Source organism: Scyliorhinus torazame, chromosome 1 (assembly GCF_047496885.1).
Source record: "Scyliorhinus torazame isolate Kashiwa2021f chromosome 1, sScyTor2.1, whole genome shotgun sequence".
Lineage (NCBI taxonomy): Eukaryota > Metazoa > Chordata > Chondrichthyes > Carcharhiniformes > Scyliorhinidae > Scyliorhinus > Scyliorhinus torazame.
The window spans coordinates 372,247,427-372,272,797 of NC_092707.1; the positions used below are offsets into that span (position 1 = coordinate 372,247,427).

At 47.1% G+C, this 25,371-nt stretch overlaps 1 protein-coding gene across 1 annotated transcript in view; it reads right to left on the reverse strand.

Moving 5' to 3' along the window:
• Positions 1-25,371, reverse strand: part of LOC140426604 (formin-2-like) — a 594,930-nt gene that overhangs the window by 226,839 nt on the left and 342,720 nt on the right. The window contains exon 8 of the mRNA XM_072511575.1: positions 17,515-17,576. Within this exon, the coding sequence (XP_072367676.1) occupies positions 17,515-17,576 (62 nt within the window). The remainder of the gene's footprint in view (positions 1-17,514; positions 17,577-25,371) is intronic.

Consider the following 25,371-nt stretch of genomic DNA (forward strand, 5'->3'; position numbering starts at 1 on the left):
TCGTACACCCAGATGCGGTAAGGCGCTGTTCTCTCCAAATCTCCCCCGCATTTCAAACAATCTCCCTCACTTCCGGATCGCACCCAGTGCAGATTCGGGGGTACACTGTCGTGAACCTCGCGATACAGGGCGTCGAATACGCAAACTTTAAACTATATGTACTCCCCGATCTCTGCGCTCCTCTTCTGTTGGGACTGGACTTCCAGTGCAACCTCAGGAGCCTGACCCTAAAGTTCAGCAGGCCCCTACCCCTCCTCACCGTTTGTAGCCTCGCGACCCTGAAGGTCGACCCTCCCCTAGCTATTCGCGAATCTCACCGCCGACTGTATACCCGTTGCCACCAGGAGCAGGCGGTACAGCATCCAGTACAGGACTTTTATCAAGTCCGAGGTCCAGCGGCTCTTGAGGGAGGGGGTCATCGAGGCCACTAACAGCCCCTGGAGAGCCCAGGTGGTGGTCGTCAGGACCAGGGAAAGGAACCAGATGGTTGTAGATTACAGCCAAGCCATAAACCGGTATACACACCTCGATGCGTACCCCCTCCCCCGGATAGCGGACATGGTGAATGAGATTGCACACTACCGGGTGTTCTCCACGGTAGATCTGAAGTCCTCATACCACCAGCTCCCAATCCGCCCGGAGGACCGACACTACACAGCCTTTGAAGCAGACGGCTGCCTCTTCCACTTCATCCGGGTCCCCTTCGGTGTCACCAACGGGGTCTCGGTCTTCCAAAGAACGATGGACCGAATGGTAGACCAGTACGAGCTGCGGGCCACATTTCCGTACTTGGACAACGTCACCATCTGCGGCCACGACCAGCAGGACCACGACGCCAACCGTCAGAAATTTCTCCAAACCGCCCAAGCCCTCAACCTCACTTATAACAAGGAGAAATGCTTTTTCCGCTCAACCAGACTAGCCATCCTCGGAAAACGGAGTCCTGGGGCCCGGCCCCGACCATATGCACCCCCTCCTACATCTCCCCCTTCCCCACTGCCCCAAGGCCCTGAAAAGATGCCTCGGGTTCTTTTCCGATTATGCACAGTAGGTCCCCAACTATGCGGACAAAGCCCGCCCACTGATCAAAGCTACCATCTTCCCACTGGCGGCTGAGGCCCGCCAGGCCTTCAGGCGCATCAAGTCAGATATTGCCAAAGCCGCGATGCGTGCGGTGGACGAGTCCGTCCCCTTCCAGGTGTAGAGCGACGCGTCAGAGGACTCCCTCGCCGCCACCCTTAACCAGGCAGGCAGGCCCGTAGCATTTTTCTCCCGTACCCTCAACGCCTCCGAGATTCGACACTCCTCAATCGAAAAAGGAGCTCAAGCCGTCATGGAAGCTGTACAGCACTGGAGGCACTACCGCGTAGGTAGGAAGTTTACCCTCGTCACCGACCAACGATCGGTAGCCTTCATGTTCGACAATACACAGCGGGGCGAGATCAAGAACGATAAAATCTTGAGGTGGAGGATCGAACTCTCCACCTATAATTACGATATATTGTATCGTCCTGGGAAGCTCAATGAGCCCCCAGATGCCCTGTCCCGCGGCACATGCGCCAGCGCACAAGGTGCCCGACTCCGGGCCATCCACAATGACCTCTGCCACCCGGGGGTCACCCGGCTTATCCACTACATCAAGGCCCGCAACCTGCCCTACTCCACCGAGGAGGTCAGGGCCATGACCAGGGACTGCCGAATCTGCGCGGAGTGTAAACCGCACTTCTATCGACTGGATAAGGCCCACTGGGTGAAGGCATCCCAGCCCTTCGGGCGCCTCAGTATCGACTTCAAAGGGCCCATCCCCTCTACCAACCGCAACGCGTATTTCCTCAATGTCGTTGACGAGTCCTCCCGCTTCCCCTTTGCAATCCCCTGCCCCGACATGACCGCGGTCACCATCATTAAGGCCCTACATAGTATTTTCACCTTGTTCGGTTTCCCCACTTACGTCCACAGTGACCGGCGCTCCTCGTTTATGAGCGACGAACTGCCTGCTTATTAAGGACATCGCCTCGAGCAGGACTACCAGTTACAACCCCCGGGGAAACGGATAGCTGGAGAGGGAGAACGCGACAGTATGGAAGGCCGTCCTCCTTGCCCTGCGGTCTAGGGATTCTCCCAGTTTCCCACTGGTAGGTGGTCCTCCCCGACGCGCTCCACTCCATTAGGTCACTTCCTTACACAGCCACGAATGAGACCCCTCATAACCGCCTATTTGTTTTCCCTAGGAAATCCATCTCCAGGGTCTCGCTTCCAGCCTGGCTGAAGACAACGGGGCCCGTACTCCTCCGGAATCACATGAGGAGCCATAAGTCCCAGCTCCTTCACGCCAACCCCCAGTATGCATACGTGGCGCACCCCGACGGCCGACAAGATGCGGTCTGCCTCCAGAACTTGGCATCCGCAGGATCCCCTACGATCATCCCCTAACCCCCCCCCCCCCCCCCCCCCCCCCAACCTACACTGAACAGCGCCCTCACCCCTACATGGCCTCCACACCCCCTCCACCCATCGCCAGCCTACAGGGATGAAACTCCAGACTTACAAGTCCGATTGAATTCTTTGAGGAGGTGACCAAGCATGTGCATGAAGGTAAAGCAGTGGATGGAGTGCACATGGATTTTAGTAAGGCATTTGATAAGGTTCCCCATGGTAGGCTTCTGCAGAAAGTAAGGAGGCATAAAATAGTGGGAAATTTGGCCAGTTGGATACTGAACTGGCTAACCGATAGAAGTCAGAGAGTGGTGGTGGATGGCAAATATTCAGCCTGGATCCCAGTTACCAGTGGCATACTGCAGGGATCACTTCTGGGTCCTCTGCTGTTTGTGATTTTCATTAATGACTTGGATGAGGGAGTTGAAGGGTGGGTCAGTAAATTTGCAGACAATACGAAGATTGGTGGAGTTGTGGATAGTGAGTAGGGCTATTGTCCGCTGCAAAGAGACATAGATAGGATGCAGAGCTGGGCTGATGGAGTTTAACCCTGAAAAGTGTGAGGTTGTCCATTTTGGAAGGACAAATATGAATGCGGAATACAGGGTTAACGGTAGAGTTCTTGGCAATGTGGAGGAGCAGAGAGATCTTGGGGTCTATGTTCATACATCTTTGAAAGTTGCCACTCAAGTGGATAGAGCTGTGAAGAAGGCTTATGGTGTGCTAGCGTTCATTAACAGAGGGATTGAATTTAAGAGCCGTGAGGTGATGATGCAGCTGTACAAAACTTTGGTGAGGCCACATTTGGAGTACTGTGTACAGTTCTGGTCGCCTCATTTTAGGAAGGATGTGGAAGCTTTGGAAAAGGTGCAAAGGAGATTTACCAGGATGTTGCCTGGAATGGAGAGTAGGTCTTACGAGGAAAGGTTGAGGGTGCTAGGACTTTTCTCATTAGAACGGAGAAGAATGAGGGGCGACTTGATAGAGGTTTATAAGATGATCAGGGGAATAGATAGAGTAGACAGTCAGAGACTTTTTCCCCGGGTGGAACAAACCATTACAAGGGGACATAAATTTAAGGTGAATGGTGGAAGATATAGGGGGGGGGATGTCAGAGATAGGTTCTTTACCCAGAGAGTAGTGGGGTCATGGAATGCACTGCCTGTGGAAGTAGTTGAGTCGGAAACATTAGGGACCTTCAAGCAGCTATTGGATAGGTACATGGATTACGGTAGAATGATATAGTGTAGATTTATTTGTTCTTAAGGGCAGCACGGTAGCATTGTGGATAGCACAATTGCTTCACAGCTCCAGGGTCCCAGGTTAGATTCTGGCTTGGGTCACTGTCTGTGCGGAGTCTGCACATCCTCCCCGTGTGTGTGTGTTTCTCCTCCGGGTGCTCCGGTTTCCTCCCACAGTCCAAAGATGTGCCGGTTAGGTGGATTGGCCATGATAAATTGCCCTTAGTGTCCAAAATTGCCCTTAGTGTTGGGTGGAGGTGTTGACCTTGGGTAGGGTGCTCTTTCCAAGAGCCGGTGCAGACTCGGGGGTCTGAATGGCCTCCTTCTGCACTGTAAATTCAATGATAATCTATGATTAATCTAGGGCAAAGGTTTGGCACAACATCGTGGGCCGAAGGGCCTGTTCTGTGCTGTATTTTTCTATGTTCTATGACACGCTCCAGAGTCCACACCCTTGCCCGCACCGACGAGGTCAAGACCCGTGTCCGCTGCGAAACCAGAGCTCAGGCGATCGCAGCGCACGGTCAGGGCACCGGACAGACTCAACCTGTGAGCCTTTCACCCCCGCTGGACTTCAATTTTTTAACAGGGGGTGAATGTGGTGAACGTTTTATGGCAACCATTCACCACTGTATTGCATTGTACTATGTTGTTGTCCTTGAGGGCTCCACCTAGGGACCATTGTATTACACCGCTTTTATCGTATTGGTGCCCTTGTGGGCTCCGACCCCTTGAGGGGAGGCATATAGAGCAGTTGCCCCGTAGGCTGCTCCCAGTGCAGAGCAGTTGCAGGCAGGCACTGTTCTAGTTGATTAAAGCCAAAGATTCAACTCTCTGTCTCGTGTAAATTGATGGTCACATCAGGGAGACAGAGAGAGAGACAGAGAGAGAGTCAGAGAGAGAGAGAGACAGAGAGAGAGAGAGACAGAGACAGAGACAGAGAGACAGAGAGAGAGACAGACACAGAGAGAGAGACAGAGACAGAGAGAGAGACAGAGAGAGACAGAGAGAGAGAGACAGAGAGAGAGAGGCTGTAGTGATCTGTACATCTGTACATACATCTGCACATACACCAGGGACTGCAGCACAGATGTGACAGCCACAGCATCACTAGAGGGAGCATCAGAGATGGGTATAAAGGGTCGAGCCCAAGGCAGGATCCGCCTCTTTTTAGAAGCACAGAGCTAGTGAGCAGCAGCACACAGGGATAGTTTAGCATAGGCAGTATACCTTAGTTTCACTGGTGATACCTCTTGACTGTTTTACATCTAGTTGAGCTCTGGAAGCAGAACAAACCCTTTGAATAAAGTGTTTGTGTTAACTGTAAGTCTACAGTCGTTATTCAGAATTAGAGAATAACAGAGAGAGAGAAACAGTGAGAGACAGAGAGAGACTGAGACAGACAGAGGGAGAGAGAGAGAGACACACAGAGAGAACCTTTTCATTTTTCATTCCCAATATCAGTTAGTCACTAATAAAGAAACGTTGGGCTTATTGTGGCTGAACTAAAAACTACTCTGTACCTTAACTAATTCCTTGGCACAGTAGTTAGCACTGATGCCTCACAGCGCCGGGCAACCAGGTACAATTCGTGCCGTGAGTGACTCTGTGGAGCTTGCACGTTCTCCCAGTGTCTGCGTGGGTTTCCTCCGGGTGCTCTGATTTCCTCCCACAGTCCAATGATGTGCAGGTTAGGTAGATTGACCAGGATAAAATTGCTTTATTATTATAGTGCAGGGAAATATGCCAGCTAATTTGAGCTCAAAGGCCCACAAACAGCGATGAGATAACGACTTGATAATCCATTGTTACAGATGGTGACTGAGCGATAAATATATTGGCCAAGAGACCAGATACAACTCCTTTATTCTTCTTGCAAAAACAGTGTGCTATGGGATCTTGAACAGCAGGCATTTCTAATGTATCAACTGAAAGATGGAAAAACACACTTAAATGGCCAAAAGCCACCCACTAACGACATCCTATTTACTCAAACCTACAAAACCTTCTACGTAAACACAAGGAAATCTCATGAGGAAAATTTGGTATGATCACAGCACACACTTATTATAAAAGAATGCATTACTTCATAATTATTTATGATTTATAGCCACTGTCTGAATATTTAGGAAGCATTTCATCTTCTGAATAATTTACCCTTTCCACTTTTATTACACCCATATGGTCTAGGATTTTTATGCAGACATGATACATCCTGGCAATATTTTTTTTTCCCCTTTGCCAGAGGCATGGTCATCTGGTTTAGTTTCACGGAAAAAGTAAACAAAACAATGCCATCTTAAGAGTGGCAGCAACATTCTCACTGATCTACAGCTTCAAACCATAGGTGAAAGAATGGTGTTTGCACACTTAAAAGGATTGTGTGCAAACTGATAGAAGTGGTTAATTCTGGGCCAAAATAAAATGTCATGTCCATTGGAGCCAACAGGGAGGGTGGGGTGTGGATTGTTTTTGGGGGGGGGGGGGGGGGGGGGGGGAAGAAGAGAGAGAGAGAGAGAGAGAGAGAGAGAGAGAAAGAAGTTATTTTTCCTAAAACGAAAACGTTTAACCTGTACCCATTCTTCACCTCTGCCTCTCAGGAGCAGGTCGGTCACAGCTAAACAATCAGATGCATCAAATTAGTTCTTCGGGCTGCTCCAAGAGTTTATCCCATTGTGGGTTTGTCTTGATTTCAAGTGGCACTCGTCTCCAATTTTAGGCCTCCCACCGATGCCCATTAACACAAAACAAACTACTTCCCTTCAGCTGCGGGGAATAGAGCCTGGCCCACAGGCTTCGTGATCTCACTCGGCCATTGGCCAATTGAGGAAATGACTTTTCTCACCATTTTGTCTCAATTTAATTTCCAGGGTCACTTATCCCTGTTAAACGGGTGGGCTGACGGAGGCAGGCAAGCTCATTAAAAGGAATAACTGGAAATGCGCAATGGGCCAGTTACTTGAAGGCACATATTTCCCCTCAGGCCACACCCTGTAAATTTTCACCCCACTTTATTGAGAGGCACCAGACCCAGTGTTGGGAACGTGTATTCCGGAAGAAACGTTTTAGTCGTTTTCCTGTCTGCCTTCTCACACAGAAAGGATCCACAACATTATTTGCACAAGTGCAGGGGAGTTCTCCACATGGTGACCTGGCCAGCATTTTCCCTTCAGCCGACACCTAAAATTGATAATGATGTGTTATTTCTTTCATTGCTGCTTGTAGAAACTTGCTGCGTGCAAATTGGTTGCTGCATTCCCTATTTTACAAGTGATTCCCCTTATACTTCAGTGATTTGAAATGCTTGGCAACATCCCGAGAGTCAAGTTGTTCTTGACTCAGTCTTGTTCATATTAGGAACACAGCCGTTTGGAGTATCAAATTATTCTCCTCTTACTGTGACTTTCATATAACCGTGAGGGATTGTGGAACATCCTCCTCAAATTCAGCTGCCCGCAGATATTAGTCACCATTCTCCGCCTCCTCCACGAGGACATGCAAACTGTGATCCTCATCAATGGATCCACCACAGACGCAAGAAGTGTGTAAACTGCAGTCAAACAGGGCTGCGTCATCGCACCAACGCACTTCCTCGCAGCAACACTCCACCGAAAGGTGTGCAGGTTAGGTGGATTGAACATTTTAAATGGCCCCTTAGTGTCCAAAGGGTGAGGTGAGGTTGTTGGGTTACGGAGATAGGATAGGGATGTGGACTTAAGTAGGATGCTCTTTCAGAGGGTCAGTGCAGACTCGATGGACCAAACGGCCTCCTTCTGCACTGTAGTGATTCTATGCAGTGATTTTACCCTGTCACCCTGACTCTCCCCGTTGGTGTGCAGCTAACCTACCAGACAAACGGAAAGGTGATCAACCTCCAATGCCTCCAGGCCAGAATCAAGACCACCCAAACTTCTGTCATCGAGACGACACCTGTGTGCGCGCACACTCAGAGGCCGAGCTACAAACCATCATCGCGCATTCACCGGGGCGTAGGAGAGATTGGGCCTCAGACTAAATATCTGGAAAACAAAGGTTCTCTATCAGCCTGCTCCTGCAACACAAAACTACCTCCCAACCATCAAGATCCACAGCAGGCCGCTGGACATTGTGGATTATTTCCCATACTTTGGAGGGCCTCCTCTCGGTACGAGCAGACATCAACGATGAAATCCAGCATCAACTCCAATGCGCCAGTGCAGTCTTCGGATGCTTGAGGAACTGAGTGTTCAAAGACAGAGTACTCCAGCACCCAGCTTCATGGTCTACAGAGCAGCTGTGTCCTTGTCCTCCTGCATGCATCAGAAACTTGGACAATGTACAGCAGACACCTAAATCCCTGGAGAGATATCACCAGAATTGCCTCCGTAAAATGTTGCAAATCCACAGCAGGATAGGCATACCAATGTGAGCGTACTCTCCCTGGCCAATGTCCCCAGTATCGAGGCACTGGTCATGCCCGACCAGCTACGATGGGAGCCTCAATGTCCACATGCCCAACACAAGACTCTTGAAACAAGTGCTCTCCTCGGAGCTCCGCAATGGCAAGCGATCACCAGGAGGGCAGATGAAATGCTGCAAGGACACTCTGGAAGCCTCCCGAAATAAATGCAACATCCCCGTCAACATGTGGGAATCGCTGGCTTTACAACGCACAAACTGAAGAAGAATCCGAGAAGGCGCCAATCTCCTAGAGCATCTCAAGGTGGAGCACGGGGAGGCCAAGTGTAAAGAGCGGCAGGAGAACGCAGAATCCAGAGCATCCCACCCACCTCATCAAACACCACCTGCCAAACTTGTGCCAGAGTTTGCGGAACCAGGATTGGACTATTCAGCCACCGTAGAACCCACCTCCCCGAGTGAAAGCAAGTCACCCTCAACCCTGAGGGACTGCCCAAGAAGAAGTTGACACCTAAAGTAGTCCAGTGATTTGAAGTGCTTTGGAACATCCTGAGGTCATGAAAGGCGCTACTGAAATTCACGTTCGTTCTTGACTCAGTCTTATTTATATTAGGAACCCAGCCAGTTGGAATATCAAATTAGTCTTCTCTAACTGCGACATTCACAGAACAGCATCTGGCACGATCTCACCACCCCACTCGCCATGGGCTTTAACACTTTCCTTGAAGTTATTTCCCATTGAGGCAAGATGTCAACAGCCGTTTGGTACCTCAAGCAAGTGTGAATCTCTGGACAGTGTGCGTAAACAGGCCAATGAATGTTGCTCGTGAACACAGACTTGTTCGTGTCCAAAGTCCTCACATTTGTTCCTCTCAGTGGACATCACTAGATCGCAATCGGGCCTTTATTTTCCGGTTTATGGTTCAAACGCACCAAAGTTAACTGTTGCACCTCAATCGCTACACCAGCAGAGAGAGAAAATGCAGCATAAACTGGGAGTCATACCCAAGTGTTTCTCAGTTCTTAACATTTAAAATTAGACTTTTACCATCAAAATTATTAGAACCCATCTCTCTTTAAAACAGAATCCTCTGCTGGCAAACTGTAGCCCATGTTGCAGTGACTAAGAGCAGGTTCTACTCAGCCAACAAAACCAGTCCAGTTCAAACATATTAAGTTGCAGTGCAATCATGAAAAAAGGCGTGCATTTACGTAGCGTCTTTCACAGTTATCAGAGTTCTCAAAGCACTTTACAGCCAATGGAGTGTCGTCACTTTTCTAACATAGGGAATGCAACAGCCAATTTATGTACAGTAAGCTCCAACAACCAGGTATGTGATAATGGCCAGGTAACCTGTTTATCATGCTGTTGCTCGAGGCATAAACAATGGCCAGGGGACAAGGCATTCGGTATCCTGTAGTGCGGATGAAACATTTAAATAAAAATTTAGAGTACCCAATTAATTTTTTCCCAAAGGACAATTTAGCGTGGCCAATCCACCTACCCTGCACATCTTTGGGCTGTGGGGGCTGAAACCCATGCAAAGACAGGGAGAATGGGAGAATGTGCAAACTCCGCATGGACAGTGACCCACGGCTGGGATCGAGCCTGGGACCTCGGCACCATGAGGCAGCAGTGCTAACCAATGTGCCACAGACCTGCCCTCGGATGAAATATTTTAGTTGTATTCCTGTCTGCCCTCTCACACATCGAGGGTCTTCCAACATTATTTTGTCTTCTTCAATATAGTGTCATAAAATCTTTTACATGCACCCGAGCAGGAAACATGGGGTTGGAGAGAAAATCTCAGTTTAATGCTTCATCCAAAAGACAGCAACTCCGACAGTGGGTGCGCTTTGAGTTTTGCGTTCAAACCCTGGAGTGTGACTTGAACCCAGAACCTTGTGAAACAGGCGAAACAGCATTACGCATTGAATCACAGCTTGTATGAAAACAAATACTCAAGAGTGTCAACATATCTTATTATAATATTACCACCCGACACCATTGGCCTGCAGGATTCTGTGAATGGACAGCCAAAGCTCAGAAGAGTCCGAGGATCATTGGGTGAAGTGGCCAACAACAGAGAGACAGGGTGCAGCCTGACAAATGGGGATAGGGGCAGACAATCAGAAGTTTTACATGAACAACGAAACACACTCATTGTATTGTACAATAAAACTAAACAAATCAGGCATGGGAAATGTATACATTGATGTTATTTTTTTTTCTTTTCAGGCCACCTATTTTGAAACAACCACTGTATCTGCAGCAATATGTACAAGCTGACAAACGAGAGGGGCAATTGCTTTCATCTCTGGCTCCAAAGCATGCATTTATCACTACCCAATGACAAGTGAAGCACATTGCACTCTCATGAGAATGTTTTTCAAAAATCTAAAAAGTTTCAAACTTATATAAAAAAATAGCATGACCACCATCAGCTTTGAGCCAACACAGAAAAGATCAAAAAGACTTGAAAGAAGAACACGACTTTGTGATCCATTTCAAACGATTCGGTCACAAACAGAATCCTCAATCAAGTGATGTGAACCGTGCACTGCAGTGCTACAGAGGGGGAACGGAACATTAGTACAAGCAGCATTTCTCCACTAGCGTGGCAATGGTCCCTCTCACTACGGTGCCAATAGGACTTAACTGTGCTCAGGCTTCCCTATAAAAGACTCCAGGGGGGAGGAGGGAGTTGGAGCATTCTTCAAAATGAAGTCGTAACTTCGTGTCATTCCTTTCATATGGTCAGCGCTTGCAAAACAAGCTCCTAGACATTTATCGGCCAGTAAATCATATTTTCAGTACAGGCACTATAGAGATAGCAGGGATATTGTGAGCTAGAGAGCAAAAAGAAATCATAATATCAAACAGGATTTTGCCATAATGCAGCCGCTCCAGAATCAGATTGGAGTTTGAACCAAATATTTCTTAACAGCAAGTCAAGTTACATTCAAGACTTTAATTATCTTCCGACAGCAAATGTCAACATACATTTATAACAGCTAAATATCAATTTTGCAAACACATCAGCTTCCTTGATACCACAAAGTGGCACAAATTTAAAATAAAATCCAGAATATTTGGAATAAAGAGGCTAAATCTCTCACATTCCAGCAGAATGAAGTCTTGTTTACTAGCTGCCCATGTATTGCTCATTTTTATTGCCTTAACCTAGGCAATATTTTAGCTACCTCCCAAAAAAATACACATAGTTACAAGTGTGTACATTAAACAGTATTCATCTTTTTACTTTTAAAAACACATTTATTCTCCAAGTGTGAGTTAATGCACTTGGGGAGGCAATCAAGGCACAGGATAACAACACTGTGAATCACAGGACCCTGGAAAGTACTGAAGGTCAGAGAGACCTTGAAGTGTGTATCCCACAGATCCCCGAGAGTTAAGAAGGCATGTGAGATACTTGCTTTTATTAGTCGAGGCATAGAATACGAGAGTGGGGAGGTCATGCTGCTTAGAATACAACTGGAGTAGTGTGCGCAGTTCTGGTCACATTATAGGAATGATTTGATTGCACTGGAGAGGGTGGAGAAGAGATTTACCAGGATGCTGCCTGGGCTGGAGGGTCTGAGTTATGAAGAGAGGTTGGATAGGCTGGGCAAGTTTTCCATGGAGCATCACCTTGCCACTTCACTCAAAACCCTTTGCCGAGACCATGATACCTACTTTCCCTCCTTCTGTTTGACGTGTACTGCCCTTCCCTTTCAATGTCAACAATGTTGAAACATACTCAAAGTATTTTAGGCATTCCAAGTAGCAGTTATTTCATATTTTCAGCATTTAAAAAAAAATCAATTGCAAAACACAGTTTGCAATAGTACGTTGGTGCAGAGGAGACAGAAAACTATTCTTTACGATTGCTACAGTCAGAAACATAACACTCCATATGTGTAATGATGGCTCCAGTGTTTACCTCTGCTAACCTGCCTTAAATAACTACCGACTGAAAGGCATCTGCTGCTCTCTTCCTGAATGACTAAAACTAATCAGAGTTTAGTTATCAATTTAAGGGGTGGGAATCTTCAAATCATAAGGCTATTCAGTAAATCCTTGGATTAAAGCTTTCATTGAATTTGAGGAGAATGCAAAAGCATTTAATACTATTCAAAATTTAAAAAGTCACGTACTGATGGAATGTAGACAACTCGCAGCCTGTTTAGTGCTCAATCGATTGTCGACTTAAAGGTCAGAAGGAACTTTCTACTGGCATTTGGATCACTTGAGACACAAACATTAAATTACTTGGTCCATCTGCCCAGCTGATAGTCTAGGAAGGCTGCCTTTCTCTGATAAAGACCTCACTTTCCAAACTCATCATGACAGTGGCAGCCTTTATGAGGTGAGAAGATTATTGCACCTCCATGGACCCTGGGAGAAACTCAAGGAAACAAATTTAGCATAAAAATTAGGATTATCCTTGGTTGTGCAATTCAGTGATAGGCAAATGAAAAAGCATGAGCAGAACATCCAAGAAGCAAGATCGACTTCACTATCCCCAATAGAACCTGGGGTTTCCCACCACATGTTAACCAACCTAGCATGGGTTAGGGAGGAAAGGAGACATGAGACACAGTGGGTGGGATCTTTGGTCCATCAGCCATTGTTTCTTGGTGGCGTGCCATCCCCTGGTGGGGGGATTCTTTCTTCCCGCCGCTCGTCAATGGGACGTCCCATTGAAGCCACCCCATGCCCCCGGAAAACCTTCACGTGGGGGTGCATCGCCAGCGGGAAAAGAGTATCCCAACAGCCAGAGAATTCCGGCCAATATCTATAAACACACAGCCCATATATACAGTGCATACAATCTTTAATATTTGCTTTGAGAGTCCTGCCTCTAGCATTGTTTGTTAGTGATCTGGATGTTATGGACATTTAATCATTGGTCCATTCTCTTTTGGCTGCAGAATTTGCAAAAGGAAAATTGCACGCATCTCTTTTTGAAAGTGATGCAACATGAAATTCTGCACAACATCATCACAGCCATGACTGAACTCCTAAATAAATTAAAACAGCAGGGTTACAAAATCTTGTAACTAGGCCTAAATTGCACGTCCATTTTTTCACCCGATTACCACTGCATGTGTAATACAGCATTATTTGAAACACTGCAGGATAATACAACATATTGATGTCCCAATAATAAGTACCCACCTCGACTGTGTTATTTGTACCTTGTAAGGACCATCTCCAGAACAGTAATGCTCTAGATAGCTTGTTTATCTCCCGAGCTAGGGAACAGCATGTACCAAGGAAATAATGCCTGGGATAAAGGCAAGACATTCAGTAAAGAGACTTGCCTTTAATTGCTCCGGCTCCAGTTCAGGCCAAACAGCTCCTAAAGACACCTGGTACTGAAGGCTGCACGTTACACACTTGCCTGCCTTACGGGATAGGTTAGTCAAGTCAAGAAAACGCCAATTTGTGGCCTTTTATATTGGAAAATGGTTTCGTTGCTTCAGACATTTGTTGCAGAATGGAGTCAGTCTTTTGCACACTGGTATACAGTGTGTCCAGTACTGTGCCACTCTTATCTGGTGCACCTGGAAGCAACTTAAAGGGAAATGACCACGCACACACATGACGAATGCTGATGTCACTTGACATGCCCAATGCTGAGCCACTAATTATGGGTCCTGTACCACCGAGTGGAAATCCTGCTTTGCTCCCCATCATTCCAACTACTTCACCCTTTCTGAGTGAAGTCTCTCAGTCATACGGGCATGATCCACCTAATCCTGCACCATCATTCTCCATATCCACCATTTTCTTTCCTTATTTATCCCCTGCTGCTTGGTGCCACAGTGCTCGTTTACCAGCCCTCTGCAAGGTAGACTGTGGATGCCACTTCAGCTCTGGCACAGCAACACACATTTATTGGGGACAAGCTTTGAACAAATGTAAAGATTGCTGATATATAAATATATATTTGTACAATAAATAACAAACAAAGAAAAGTACAGCACAGGAACTGGCCCTTCGGGCCTCCATGCCTGCGCCGACCATGCTGCCCGACTAAACTACAATCTTCTCCACTTCCTGGGTCCGTATCCCTCCATTCCCATCCTATTCATGTATTTGTCAAGATGCCCCTTAAATGTCACTATCGTCCCTGCTTCCACCACCTCCTCCGGTAGCGAGTTCCAGGCACCCAATACCCTCTGTGTAAAAAAACTTGCCTCGTAAATATCCTCGCACCTTAAACCTATGCCCCCTAGTAATTGACCACTCTACCCTGGGAAAAAGTCTCTGACTATCCATTCTGTCTATGCCCCTCATAATTTTGTAGACCTCTAACAGGTCGCCCCTCAACCTCCGTCGTTCCAGTGAGAACAAACCGAGTTTATTCAACCGCTCCTCATAGCTAATGCCCTCCATACCAGGCAACATCCTGGTAAATCTCTTCTGCACCCTCTCTAAAGCCTCCACATCCTTCTGGTAGTGTGGCGACCAGAATTGAACACTATACTCCAAGTGTGGCCTAACTAAGGTTCTATACAGCTGCAACATGACTTGCCAATTCTTATACTCAATGCCCCGGCCAATGAAGGCAAGCATGCCATATGCCTTCTTGACTACCTTCTCCACCTGTGTTGCCCCTTTCAGTGACCTGTGGACCTGTACACCTAGATCTCTCTGACTTTCAATACTCTTGAGAATTCTACCATTCACTGTATATTCCCTATCTGCATTAGACCTTCCAAAATGCATTACCTCACATTTGTCCAGATTAAACTCCATCTGCCATCTCTCCGCCCAGGTCTCCAAACAATCTAAATCCTGCTGTATCCTCATTGCTATCCGCAATTCCACCAACCTTTGTGTCGTCTGCAAACTTACTAATTAGACCAGTTACATTTTCCCCCAAATCATTTATATATACTACGAACAGCAAAGGTCCCAGCACTGATCCTTACAGAGCACCACTAGTCACAGCCCTCCAATCAGAAAAGCACCCTTCCATTGCTACTCTCTGCCTTCTATGACCTAGCCAGTTCTGCAGCCATCTTGCCAGCTCACCCCTGATCCCGTGTGACTTCACCTTTTGTACCAGTCTACCATGAGGGATCTTGTCAAAGGCCTTACTGAAGTCCATATAGACAACATCCACTGCCCTACCTGCATCAATCATCTTTGTGACCTCTTCGAAAAACTCTATCACGTTAGTGAGACGCGACCTCCCCTTCACAAAACCATGCTGCCTCTCGCTAATACGTCCATTTGCTTCCAAATGGGAGTCTCCGTACCAGCCTCCCTGAACAGGCGCCGGAATGTGGCGACTAGGGGCTTTTCACAGTAACTTCATTTGAAGCCTACTTGTGACAATAAGCAATTTTCATTTCATTTAGAAGAATTCTCTCCAGTAATTTCCCTACCACTGACATAAGGCTCACCAGCCTGTAGTTACCTGGATTATCCTTGCTACCCTTCTTAAACAAAGGAACAACATTGGCTATTCTCCAGTCCTCCGGGACATTACCTGAAGACAGTGAGAATCCAAAGATTTCTGTCAAGGCCTCAGCAATTTCCTCTCTAGCCGCCTTCAGTATTCTGGGGTAGATCCCATCAGGCCCTGGGGACTTATCTACCTTAATATTTTTCAAGACGCCCAACACCTCGTCTTTTTGGATCTCAATGTGACCCAGGCTATCTATACACCCTTCTCCAGACTCAACATCCACCAATTCCTTCTCTTTGGTGTAATATACACACATATATTTTATTCATCATATGGATAAAAATCTTCCTCCAATTCTGCAAAGAAAATGCGAGCTCTCAGGGCTTTTCCTGAACCTTCCCCTTTAATGGTGCCTTTAAGACTATCGCCCGTCTTCATGACTTCTGTTGCCAAGGCATCTCCTTTATTTTAAATGAGCCCAAGTTGAAACACAGTGCTAGATCCTGGGATCTAATTGTTCCTGCATAGTGCAGGCAAATGACCCGAAACATTGACGGGGAAGGTCATTTGGCCTTTTTTCGTGCTGTTACCTAAAAAAAAATTATAAATCCTCCTTCAATTGTCTCCTAAATGTATCAAAGTTTGTGTCTCCTCCACTTTGCCCACAAGTGTTTTACAAGTGCCAACTACTCTCTCTGTGAAGGACTTGTGATAAATCTGCCCATCACCAATTTGTACTGTGCTCTGTGCTTCTGCTTTCATATTGCATCGTGAGATAGCGGTCCAAATTTACTTTTTTCTAATAACATTGAATATTTTGAGTACAAGGAGTGGAACACTCCTTAATTGCTAATTGAAGGGCTCCAACCTTCTCAAGGAAGGCTGGCTGGGGGAGTACAGTGTATTAAAAAAGTGCTTTGCAACCACAAACCTTTAGATTTTATACTTGGTTACAAGCGTACGATTGTCACTTTGACCCCTGTGGAGCAGCAAATTTCCCCCCCCCCTTCCAAAGGTTTTGGCCATAGGATTAATTTTGCTTTCCATTATATCAGGGAGAAGATTAGTTTGTGCTGTGGAACATGGAAATCAAAAAAACGTGCAACAACTTTGGTGCTTCCTGCGAGTGACTAATGTGTAAACTTTGTGACTGGTAGAAGACCTCAGAGAAAACACTTTTGTTCACCAGCAGTTGAAGCTGGTTTATTCTGGCGAGAGTTAAAGGTCGAAAAGTCTCAGTAGCATTTTCCTTTGTTTCTGAACAGGGAACAACACATCTTCAGTTCTTCAAACTATGTCTATCCTGGCTTTTTTTTGGAACCTAACACATGACATTTGCAATGTAACTCAATATCGTAATGTTCAATTGTGAATGTTGCTACCGAAAAGGAATGTGCTCAGAGTTCAGGCACCTTTGTGTGCATTGAACGATTGAGGTCAGAAATAAATGCTCCCAATTTGGCCTGCAATGAATTAAACTCAAAAAATCTGTATAAAAATCGGTCAGGACTCAATAAATGCTCATAGTGCCCCTTAAATGAGGCGAGTCAAATCTAAACCTTTTGCTCATTTCCACAGGCTGCAAACATTAACCTTCTTACATTCCATGAAGCTGAGCATACACATTTTAAACTGTGACTTATTTCATACAACCTCCTGTGTTAACCTTACATAACTGGACTCAATGAAAACCTTGCAATGGGGATTTTGCCACCAGGTGGAGGATAAATGGCGAGGGATAAAATGGCAAAATATTATTGCTTTGAATTTCCTACTGCAATAGCATGAAGAATAGGCAGAGAATCAGATTACGTTAAATAAAGGATTGTTTTGGAATGAAACAGTAGCTCAGCTACAATACTAAATACGCAGCATCATTGCCGTGCTACATAAGCTAACATATGGCTTTGAGTGTTGGGGTTAACTGCCCTGTTCCTGACTGCTTAGTTCCGAAAGCTTGTGCTTCTGTTGCTTAGGGTTTTCTTTTAGTTGTCTTTAGTCCCAATACTCACATTCTCATACAAGGCTTGAAGGGTCTCCAGGTCAACCACAGAATTGTCCAAGTTCAGAACAGCTGTCAAAGGGACAAAAGAAATAGTTGTCAAAATGATGACAGGTCAGTTGTGAAAGGTTAATAAAGCACCAAAGTGCTCAATGGCTGCCGAGGTGACCTGCTAGTCAGATTGGCTTATGAGCTTTGGCTGTGCTGAGGCTTGGAATTGTGCTCTGGCAAGAATTACAAGCTAGCACGCTGACGGAGCCAGGTGTCAACAGCCACTGGATTCCACCAAGTGTATACACACACACACACACACACACACACACACACACACACACACACAGGCTCCATTATCACAGCCAAAGCCAGAGATCAGAGGGATGCTTCAGACAAGGCTTCCCGCCTGACAGAGAGAATTATAAAAGCAACATCATAACAAAACGGGCACATTCTCAGCTCTGCTAGGCGTCAACCCTGAGAAGACTAATCCAGAACTGAATTCACCAGTTCACGTCAAGACCACGGCAAGGGTCAAATCCTCCGCACATAAATCTGACAGTTTCAGTGAAGATTTTGAATATTTCTCATACATTCCCACAAATTTCTATGCGAGACACTATGGGAGGTCCCCACTTCTCACGGAATCTCTCATTATTAATCCGATTGCAGTTTGCGTCTGTGGAAATTGGTAAGCAGACTTTCAATTAATTCAATTTGCTTCTTGACAGCAAGATCACTGCAATGCATACATTTTAAATGGCTGCACGATTAACTGCAGCACGAACACAATGCATTTTGTGTGAGTTATACAGTGAACTATCATCAACCCATGACCTCCATTTACAATACTTTGGAGAAGACGTTTTTGTATATACACTTTTCCAAGCAGCAACATATCAAATCATATAAAATGCAGCACATGGCCCGTCATTCTGAAAGGTCTGCTCCTACTCATTTCACTTCCAGCCAAATTCCAGTCAAGCCTTCAACACAGAAGTTACAACAGTTTATTAGGCAACTGAAGAATCGGCGTTACTGCTGTGATCAGCTTTCACAGGGCTGTGAAAAGCCGAGATCCTTTGAAAAAACTATTCTTTAAAATGAGATTTGGGCATCATTGGCTGGGCCAGCATTTTTGTTGCCCATCACCGATTGCCCTTGAGCTGAGCAGCTTGCAAGGCCACTGCAGGGGTCAATTAAGAGTCAACCACATTGCTGTGGATCTGGAGTCACATGTAGGACGGACCGGGCAACGATGGCAGATTTTCTTCCCAAACAGGACTTTCGTGAACTGATGGGTTTTTACAACAATGTATAATATTCTTGTGGTCACCTATACTTAGATTAGCTTTCAATTCCAGATATATTAATTCCACCAACTGCCATGGTGGGATTTAAACACACATCTACATTAGGTTGTGCCTCTGGATCACTATGTGAGTCCAGTGATATTGCCACTAAATCAACATCTCTCCCTCAGAATACGCATTGTAGTAGTGTATTAATACAGTTTTGCCTAAACGATTACAACTAGAAATTTTGACCAAAAAAAATGCCTGCTTTTCTCCCCCTTCCCCCACCAAAGGCATTGACTCCTATTGGACATGGCTCTGTGGCTTCAATCGCATTGCAAAGTTGACAATTCTTCATGCAGGAGCTTAGGGTTCAGATTGTTCAGAAATGCTCACTGCACTCCGCGTTCGATACTCCACATTTCCCAATGGGTCACTAGATAGCCATCAGATACTGACCGACATTCTCCCTCCTTACTTACCCAAGGGTATTTATTCTGTTCAGTGAAAGCAACTCAAGACGGTCATCCCGGTCGAGATTGGCTAATTAAGCACAGGCCAGGATTCAGTCTGCTCACCTTCTGGTCTCTACAACCAATTTACATGCAGGCTTTACCAAGGGCAACTAGGGGAGTGCTTTGTCACTTTAAGCTTAAGATCACTTTCAGAGTCATTCTGCACTTTTATCACTATTCAAGCTTATGCTCAAGTCCAGGGGCTGTGGTCAGATAACAAAAATTAACCAGAAAGTAAGACCAACTGAGGAATTTTAACCAACACAGCTTATCAACCATTTTTCCCTCCTCCCCCCCCCATATCACCAGAATCATTGACTAATTACAGTTTATTCCTTCTTGTTTAGCGAATTGGTAGACTACAGTTTAACCAAGTTTTATCCCCCCCAAAATATATATATTTTTAACATTGTCCACTTAAATACAGTGAACACTGGTCACAATTGTGAACACCACAATTTGCAGTGCTTCAAAACAAAATTGTAGCAATGCATTAAATAGCAATTTACTAACCTCCCCCCTCACTGTACAAATAGTAACAATTCACTTTAGGGAGCTTATTACACCCTGGAAAAATGGGGCATAACGAAAGCTAAGATTCATTAGTCTTTAGTTGACACTGGGGTTCTATTATCACATGGGTCAATGCAGCAACTGGAAATATAGGTGTACAGTTATAAATATTGTCTTATGTGATCCACTGTGTCTAGCCATTAAATTCAAATTAACCATTTAATGAAGGCACACCTAATTGTTCGTATTTAAAACCATTTAAAGGTTGCCCATCATACAGCTATAACAAGACTATTAAAGAAACATGATGTTATACGCCATTTTCGATAAAGAGTACAAAACAGCAATAAGAAATAATTACCATGGCTTTTCACTAGCTACTTTTTGAGATCGATCAGTTTGCCAACTGTAAAAACTATTGATGCAAATAACGGAAACATTTGCAGGATTCTGAAATTATTAGAGAAAATACACCTCCAATTTTCATGAAAGTGTGAGACGCCTACTTTATTGTTGCAATTGATATGAACAGATATTTTTCCCTTTATTTTTACAGCCTGACCCATCAGTTGATTGGGCTGATCAAACGTCATGTCATCAGATAGGTGGGATGACTGCTGCAAAACTCAGCTAGGCTCGTGCACCTCACCCGCATCATAGAGTCGATGGTAACATTTCACCAGCTGTGAAACCAATACGCTTGGATGAGATCAAAAACAGGATGAAAGCACAGCATGGAAGCTATAGACATTCAGGAGCAGATGTTGCTGAGATGCCCTGCCGTGTTGCCTCACCAGGATTTACAGCAGCATTCCGATAACCTCATCCAAAGGAATGAAGAGAAATATCTACCAATTTCCATATGGGAGACTGGTTTGTGCAGCCTGGGTTGTCCAGACCAACACTATTATGCGTGCACCCACAAATTCCCATTCTACCTTACGGCAACAGTTTTCGAAAGTGGGAGCAGTATAGTTGTCATCAATGCTAGGGTGGATAATAGAAACTGGAGCTTCAATCTGACAAAACAACCCATGCTGTGAATACTTTAAAATATATTTTTAATAAAAGCATTTTCATTTTTATACAAACCAAAGAGAAACAGCAGCAATATCAACACATGCGTAGTACCATAGTCAAACAGCACCCCTCTCCTCCCCCCAATCATGCCACCCTTTCCACTTATTAAAACAAACCCCAAACAGAACAAAGCAACCCCCCTCCCCACTGACACTTTACCATTCCTAAAGAACTCAATGAAAGGCCTCCACCTCGAGATGAACCCCTCATCTGAGCTCCTAATAGTGAACGTTATTTTCCCTAGGTGCAGAAACTCTGCCAAATCGCTCACCCATGCCCTAGGTGGCTCAGAGTCCCGCCACACGAGCAGTATCTATCTCCGGGCTATCAGGGAGGCAGAGGCCAACATGTTGGCCTCGCTCCCCATCTGCATTCCCGGATCCTCCGACACAGCAAACATTGCCACCCACCGGCTCGGAGCCATCTTTGCCCCCAGAATCTTTGGCGCTGTGTCTGCAAAAGCTTTCCAGAACTCCTCCAGCCTTGGACACACCCAGAACATGTGGACATGTTCGATCGGCCCCCTGCACAGCAGCCCCCACACCTATCTTTTACTTTTGAAAAGAACCAGCTCATCCTGGACATCATCAGGCGTGCCCAACACACCACCTTGAGCTGAATGAGACTCAGTCTCTCACACGACGAGGATGAATTCACCCTGCACAACACCTCACTCCACACCCTAGCCTCCAATTCAACCACCCCCCTCTAAGCTCCTCCTCCCACCTGCACCTTACTTCCTCCACCAAAGTTCTCTCGCTCTCCAGCAACACCCCATATACTTCTTTTATTTTTATAAATATATTTTTATTAAAGTTTTCGAACACAATTTTTCCCCCTTACAAATCAACAAAAATGGTAACATGATAACTGATAGATAACATTGTTAAAATAAAATAGTGAACTAACAAAATAACACAAACAATTTACCCCCCCCCCCACCTTCCTTCTCTCCCTCCCTTCCCTCCCTCCTCCCCCACCGCCCCCCCCCCCCTGGGCTGCTGCTGCTGCTGGCTATCTATTTTCCCCCTAACATTCCGCTAGATAGTCGAGGAACGGTTGCCACCGCCTGGTGAACCCTTGAGCCGATCCTCTCAGCGCAAACTTCATCCGCTCCAGTTTTATGAACCCCGCCATATCGTTTATCCAGGCCTCCACACCGGGGGGTTTCGCTTCCGTGCACGAGTAAAATCCTACATCGGGCTACTAGGGACACAAAGGCCACAATATCGGCCTCTTTTGCCTCCTGCACTCCCGGCTCATCCGCTACCCCAAATATAGCTAACCCCCAGCTTGGCTTGACCCGGACCTTCACCACCTTCGAGATCACTCCCGCCACTCCCCTCCAATACCCCTCCAGTGCCGGACACGACCAAAACATGTGTGTGTGGTTCGCCGGGCTTCCCCCGCACCTCCCGCATTTGTCCTCCACTCCAAAGAACCTGCTCAACCTCGCTCCCGTTATGTGTGCTCTATGTAGCATCTTAAATTGGACCAGGCTAAGCCTGGCACACGAGGAAGAGGAATTTACCCTACTTAGGGCATCAGCCCACAAACCCTCCTCAATCTCCTCCCAGAGCTCCTCTTCCCATTTTCCCTTCAGTTCTTCTACCAGCTCCTCCCCCTCTTCTCTCATCTCCCGGTATATTTCGGACACTTTGCCCTCCCCGGCCCACACCCCCGAAAGCACCCTGTCCTGGATCCCTTGTGTCGGAAGCAGCGGAAATTCCTTCACCTGTTGTCTCGTGAACGCGCTCACCTGCATATACCTAAAGATATTCCCCGGGGGCAGCTCATACTTTTCCTCTAGCGCTCCCAGGCTCGCAAACGTCCCATCTATAAATAAGTCTCCCACTCTCCTAATTTCTGCCCGGTGCCAGCTCTGGAACCCTCCGTCCAACCTCCCTGGGGCAAACCTATGGTTGTTCCTGATCGGGGACCACACCGAGGCTCCCAACACATCCCTCTGTCACCTCCATTGCCCCCAGATACTTAATGTTGCCACCACCACTGGGTTCGTGGTAAACGTTTTCAGGGAGAGCGGTAGTGGCACCGTCACCAGCGCTTTTAAGCTTGTTCCTTTGCAGGACGCCATCTCCAGCCTTTTCCACGCCACCCCCTCTCCCTCTATCATCCACTTACGGATCATCGCCACGTTGGCGGCCCAGTAGTAGTCGCCCAAATTCGTCAACGCCAGTCCCCCTCGGTCTCTGCTACATTGCAGGAACCCCCTCCTTACCCTCGGGGCCTTCCCTGCCCACACGAAGCTCATGATGCTCCTATCTATTTTTTTGAAAAAGGCCTTAGTGATCAATATAGGGAGACATTGAAACACAAATAGGAACCTCGGGAGGACCATCATCTTAATCGCCTGCACTCTGCTCACCAGTGACAGCGGCTGCACATCCCACCTTTTGAAATCCTCTTCCATTTGCTCCACCAGCCGAGTCAGATTGAGTCTGTGTAAGGTTCCCCAGCTCCTGGCTTATCTGAATTCCCAGGTATCGGAAGTTTCCTTCCACTCTCCTTAGCGGCAGGCCATCTATCCCTCTACTCTGGTCCCCAGGGTGTATCACGGAAAGCTCACTCTTTCCCATGTTAAGCCTATATCCCGAGAAATCTCCAAACTCCCTCAATATCTGCATGACCTCTGTCATCCCCCCCCACTGGATCCGCCACATACAGCAGTAGGTCATCCGCGTAGAGTGACACTCGGCGTTCCTCTCCCCCTCTAACCACCCCTCTCCATTTCCTGGAGTCTCTCAGCGCTATGGCCAGTGGTTCAATTGCCTGCGCGAACAGTAATGGGGACAGCGGGCATCCCTGTCTTGTTCCCCTATGTAGTCGAAAATACTCCGACCTTTGCCGATTTGTGACTACACCTGCCATTGGGGCCCCATAGAGGAGTTTAACCCAGCTGACAAACCCCTCCCCGAACCTCCTCAGCACCTCCCCATAGATACTCCCACTCTACCCTATCAAATGCCTTCTCTGCATCCATTGCCGCCACTATCTATGCCTCCCCCTCTGCTGGGGGCATCATTATCACCCCCAATAGCCGTTGCACGTTGACATTCAATTGTCTCCCCTTTACGAACCCTGTCTGATCTTCGTGCACCACCCCCGGGACACAATCCTCTATCCTCATTGTCAGCACTTTTGCCAGCAACTTGGCGTCCACATTTAGGAGTGAGATAGGCCTATAAGACCCGCATTGCAGCGAGTCTTTATCTCGCTTCAGGATTAGTGATATCGTCGCCTCCGACATTGTCGGGGGCAGGGTCCCCCCTTCTCTGGCCTCGTTAAAGGTTCTTACCAGCAGCGGGGCCAACAAGTCCACATATTTCCTATAAAATTCCACCGGGAACCTGTCAGGTCCCGGGGCCTTCCCTGCCAGCATGTTCCCCAACCCTTTGGTCACCTCGTCCACCCCAATTAGCGCCCCCAGGCCTGCCACCTCCTGCTCCTCCACCCTCGGGAACCTTAGTTGGTCCAGAAACTGCTGCATCCCCTCTTTTCCCTCCGGGGGTTGGGACCTATATAACCTCTCATAAAAGGTCTTGAACACCTAATTTACCTTCCCTGCTCTCCGCACCGTGGTTCCCGTTTCATCCCTAACTCCCCCTATTTCCCTCGCCGCTGTCCTCTTTCGAAGCTGGTGGGCCAACAGGCGACTTGCCTTTTCCCCATATTCATATCTCATCCCCTGTGCCTTCCTCCACTGTGCCTCTGCCCTCCCTGTGGTCAGCAGGTCGAACTCCGTCTGGAGTCGTCGCCTCTCCCTGTATAGTCCTTTGTCCGGGGCCTCCGCATATTTTTTTATCCACACTCAAAATCTCCCCCAGTAATCTTTCCCTTTCTTTGGCCTCTGTTTTCCCCTTGTGAGCCCTGATGGAGATCAACTCCCCCCTGACCACCACCTTCAGCGCTTCCCATACTACCCCCACTCAGACCTCCCCATCATCGTTGGCCTCCAGGTACCTTTTGATACATCCCCGCACTCTTCCGCAGACTCCCTCATCCGCCAATAATCCCACATCCAGTCGCCAGAGTGGACGCTGCTCCCGCTCCTCTCCTAGTTCCAGATCCACCCAATGTGGGGCATGGTCTGAAACAGCTATGGCCGAGTACTCCGTTCCTTTCACCCTCGAAATCAGTGACCTTCCCAAAACGAAGAAATCTATCCGGGAGCATACCTTATGGACGTGGGAGAAAAAGGAGAACTCTTTGGCCAGCGGCCTAGCAAATCTCCACGTATCTACTCCCCCCATTTGGTCCATAAACCCCCTAAGCACCTTGGCCGCTGCCGGCCTTCTTCCAGTCCTGGATCTAGATCTATCTAACCCTGGGTCTAGCACGGTGTTGAAGTCCCCCCCCCCCCCCCCCCCCCCCCCCCCCATTACCAGGTTTCCTAGCATCCGCTTCATAAATCCCGCATCATCCCAGTTCGGGGCATATACGTTGACCAAC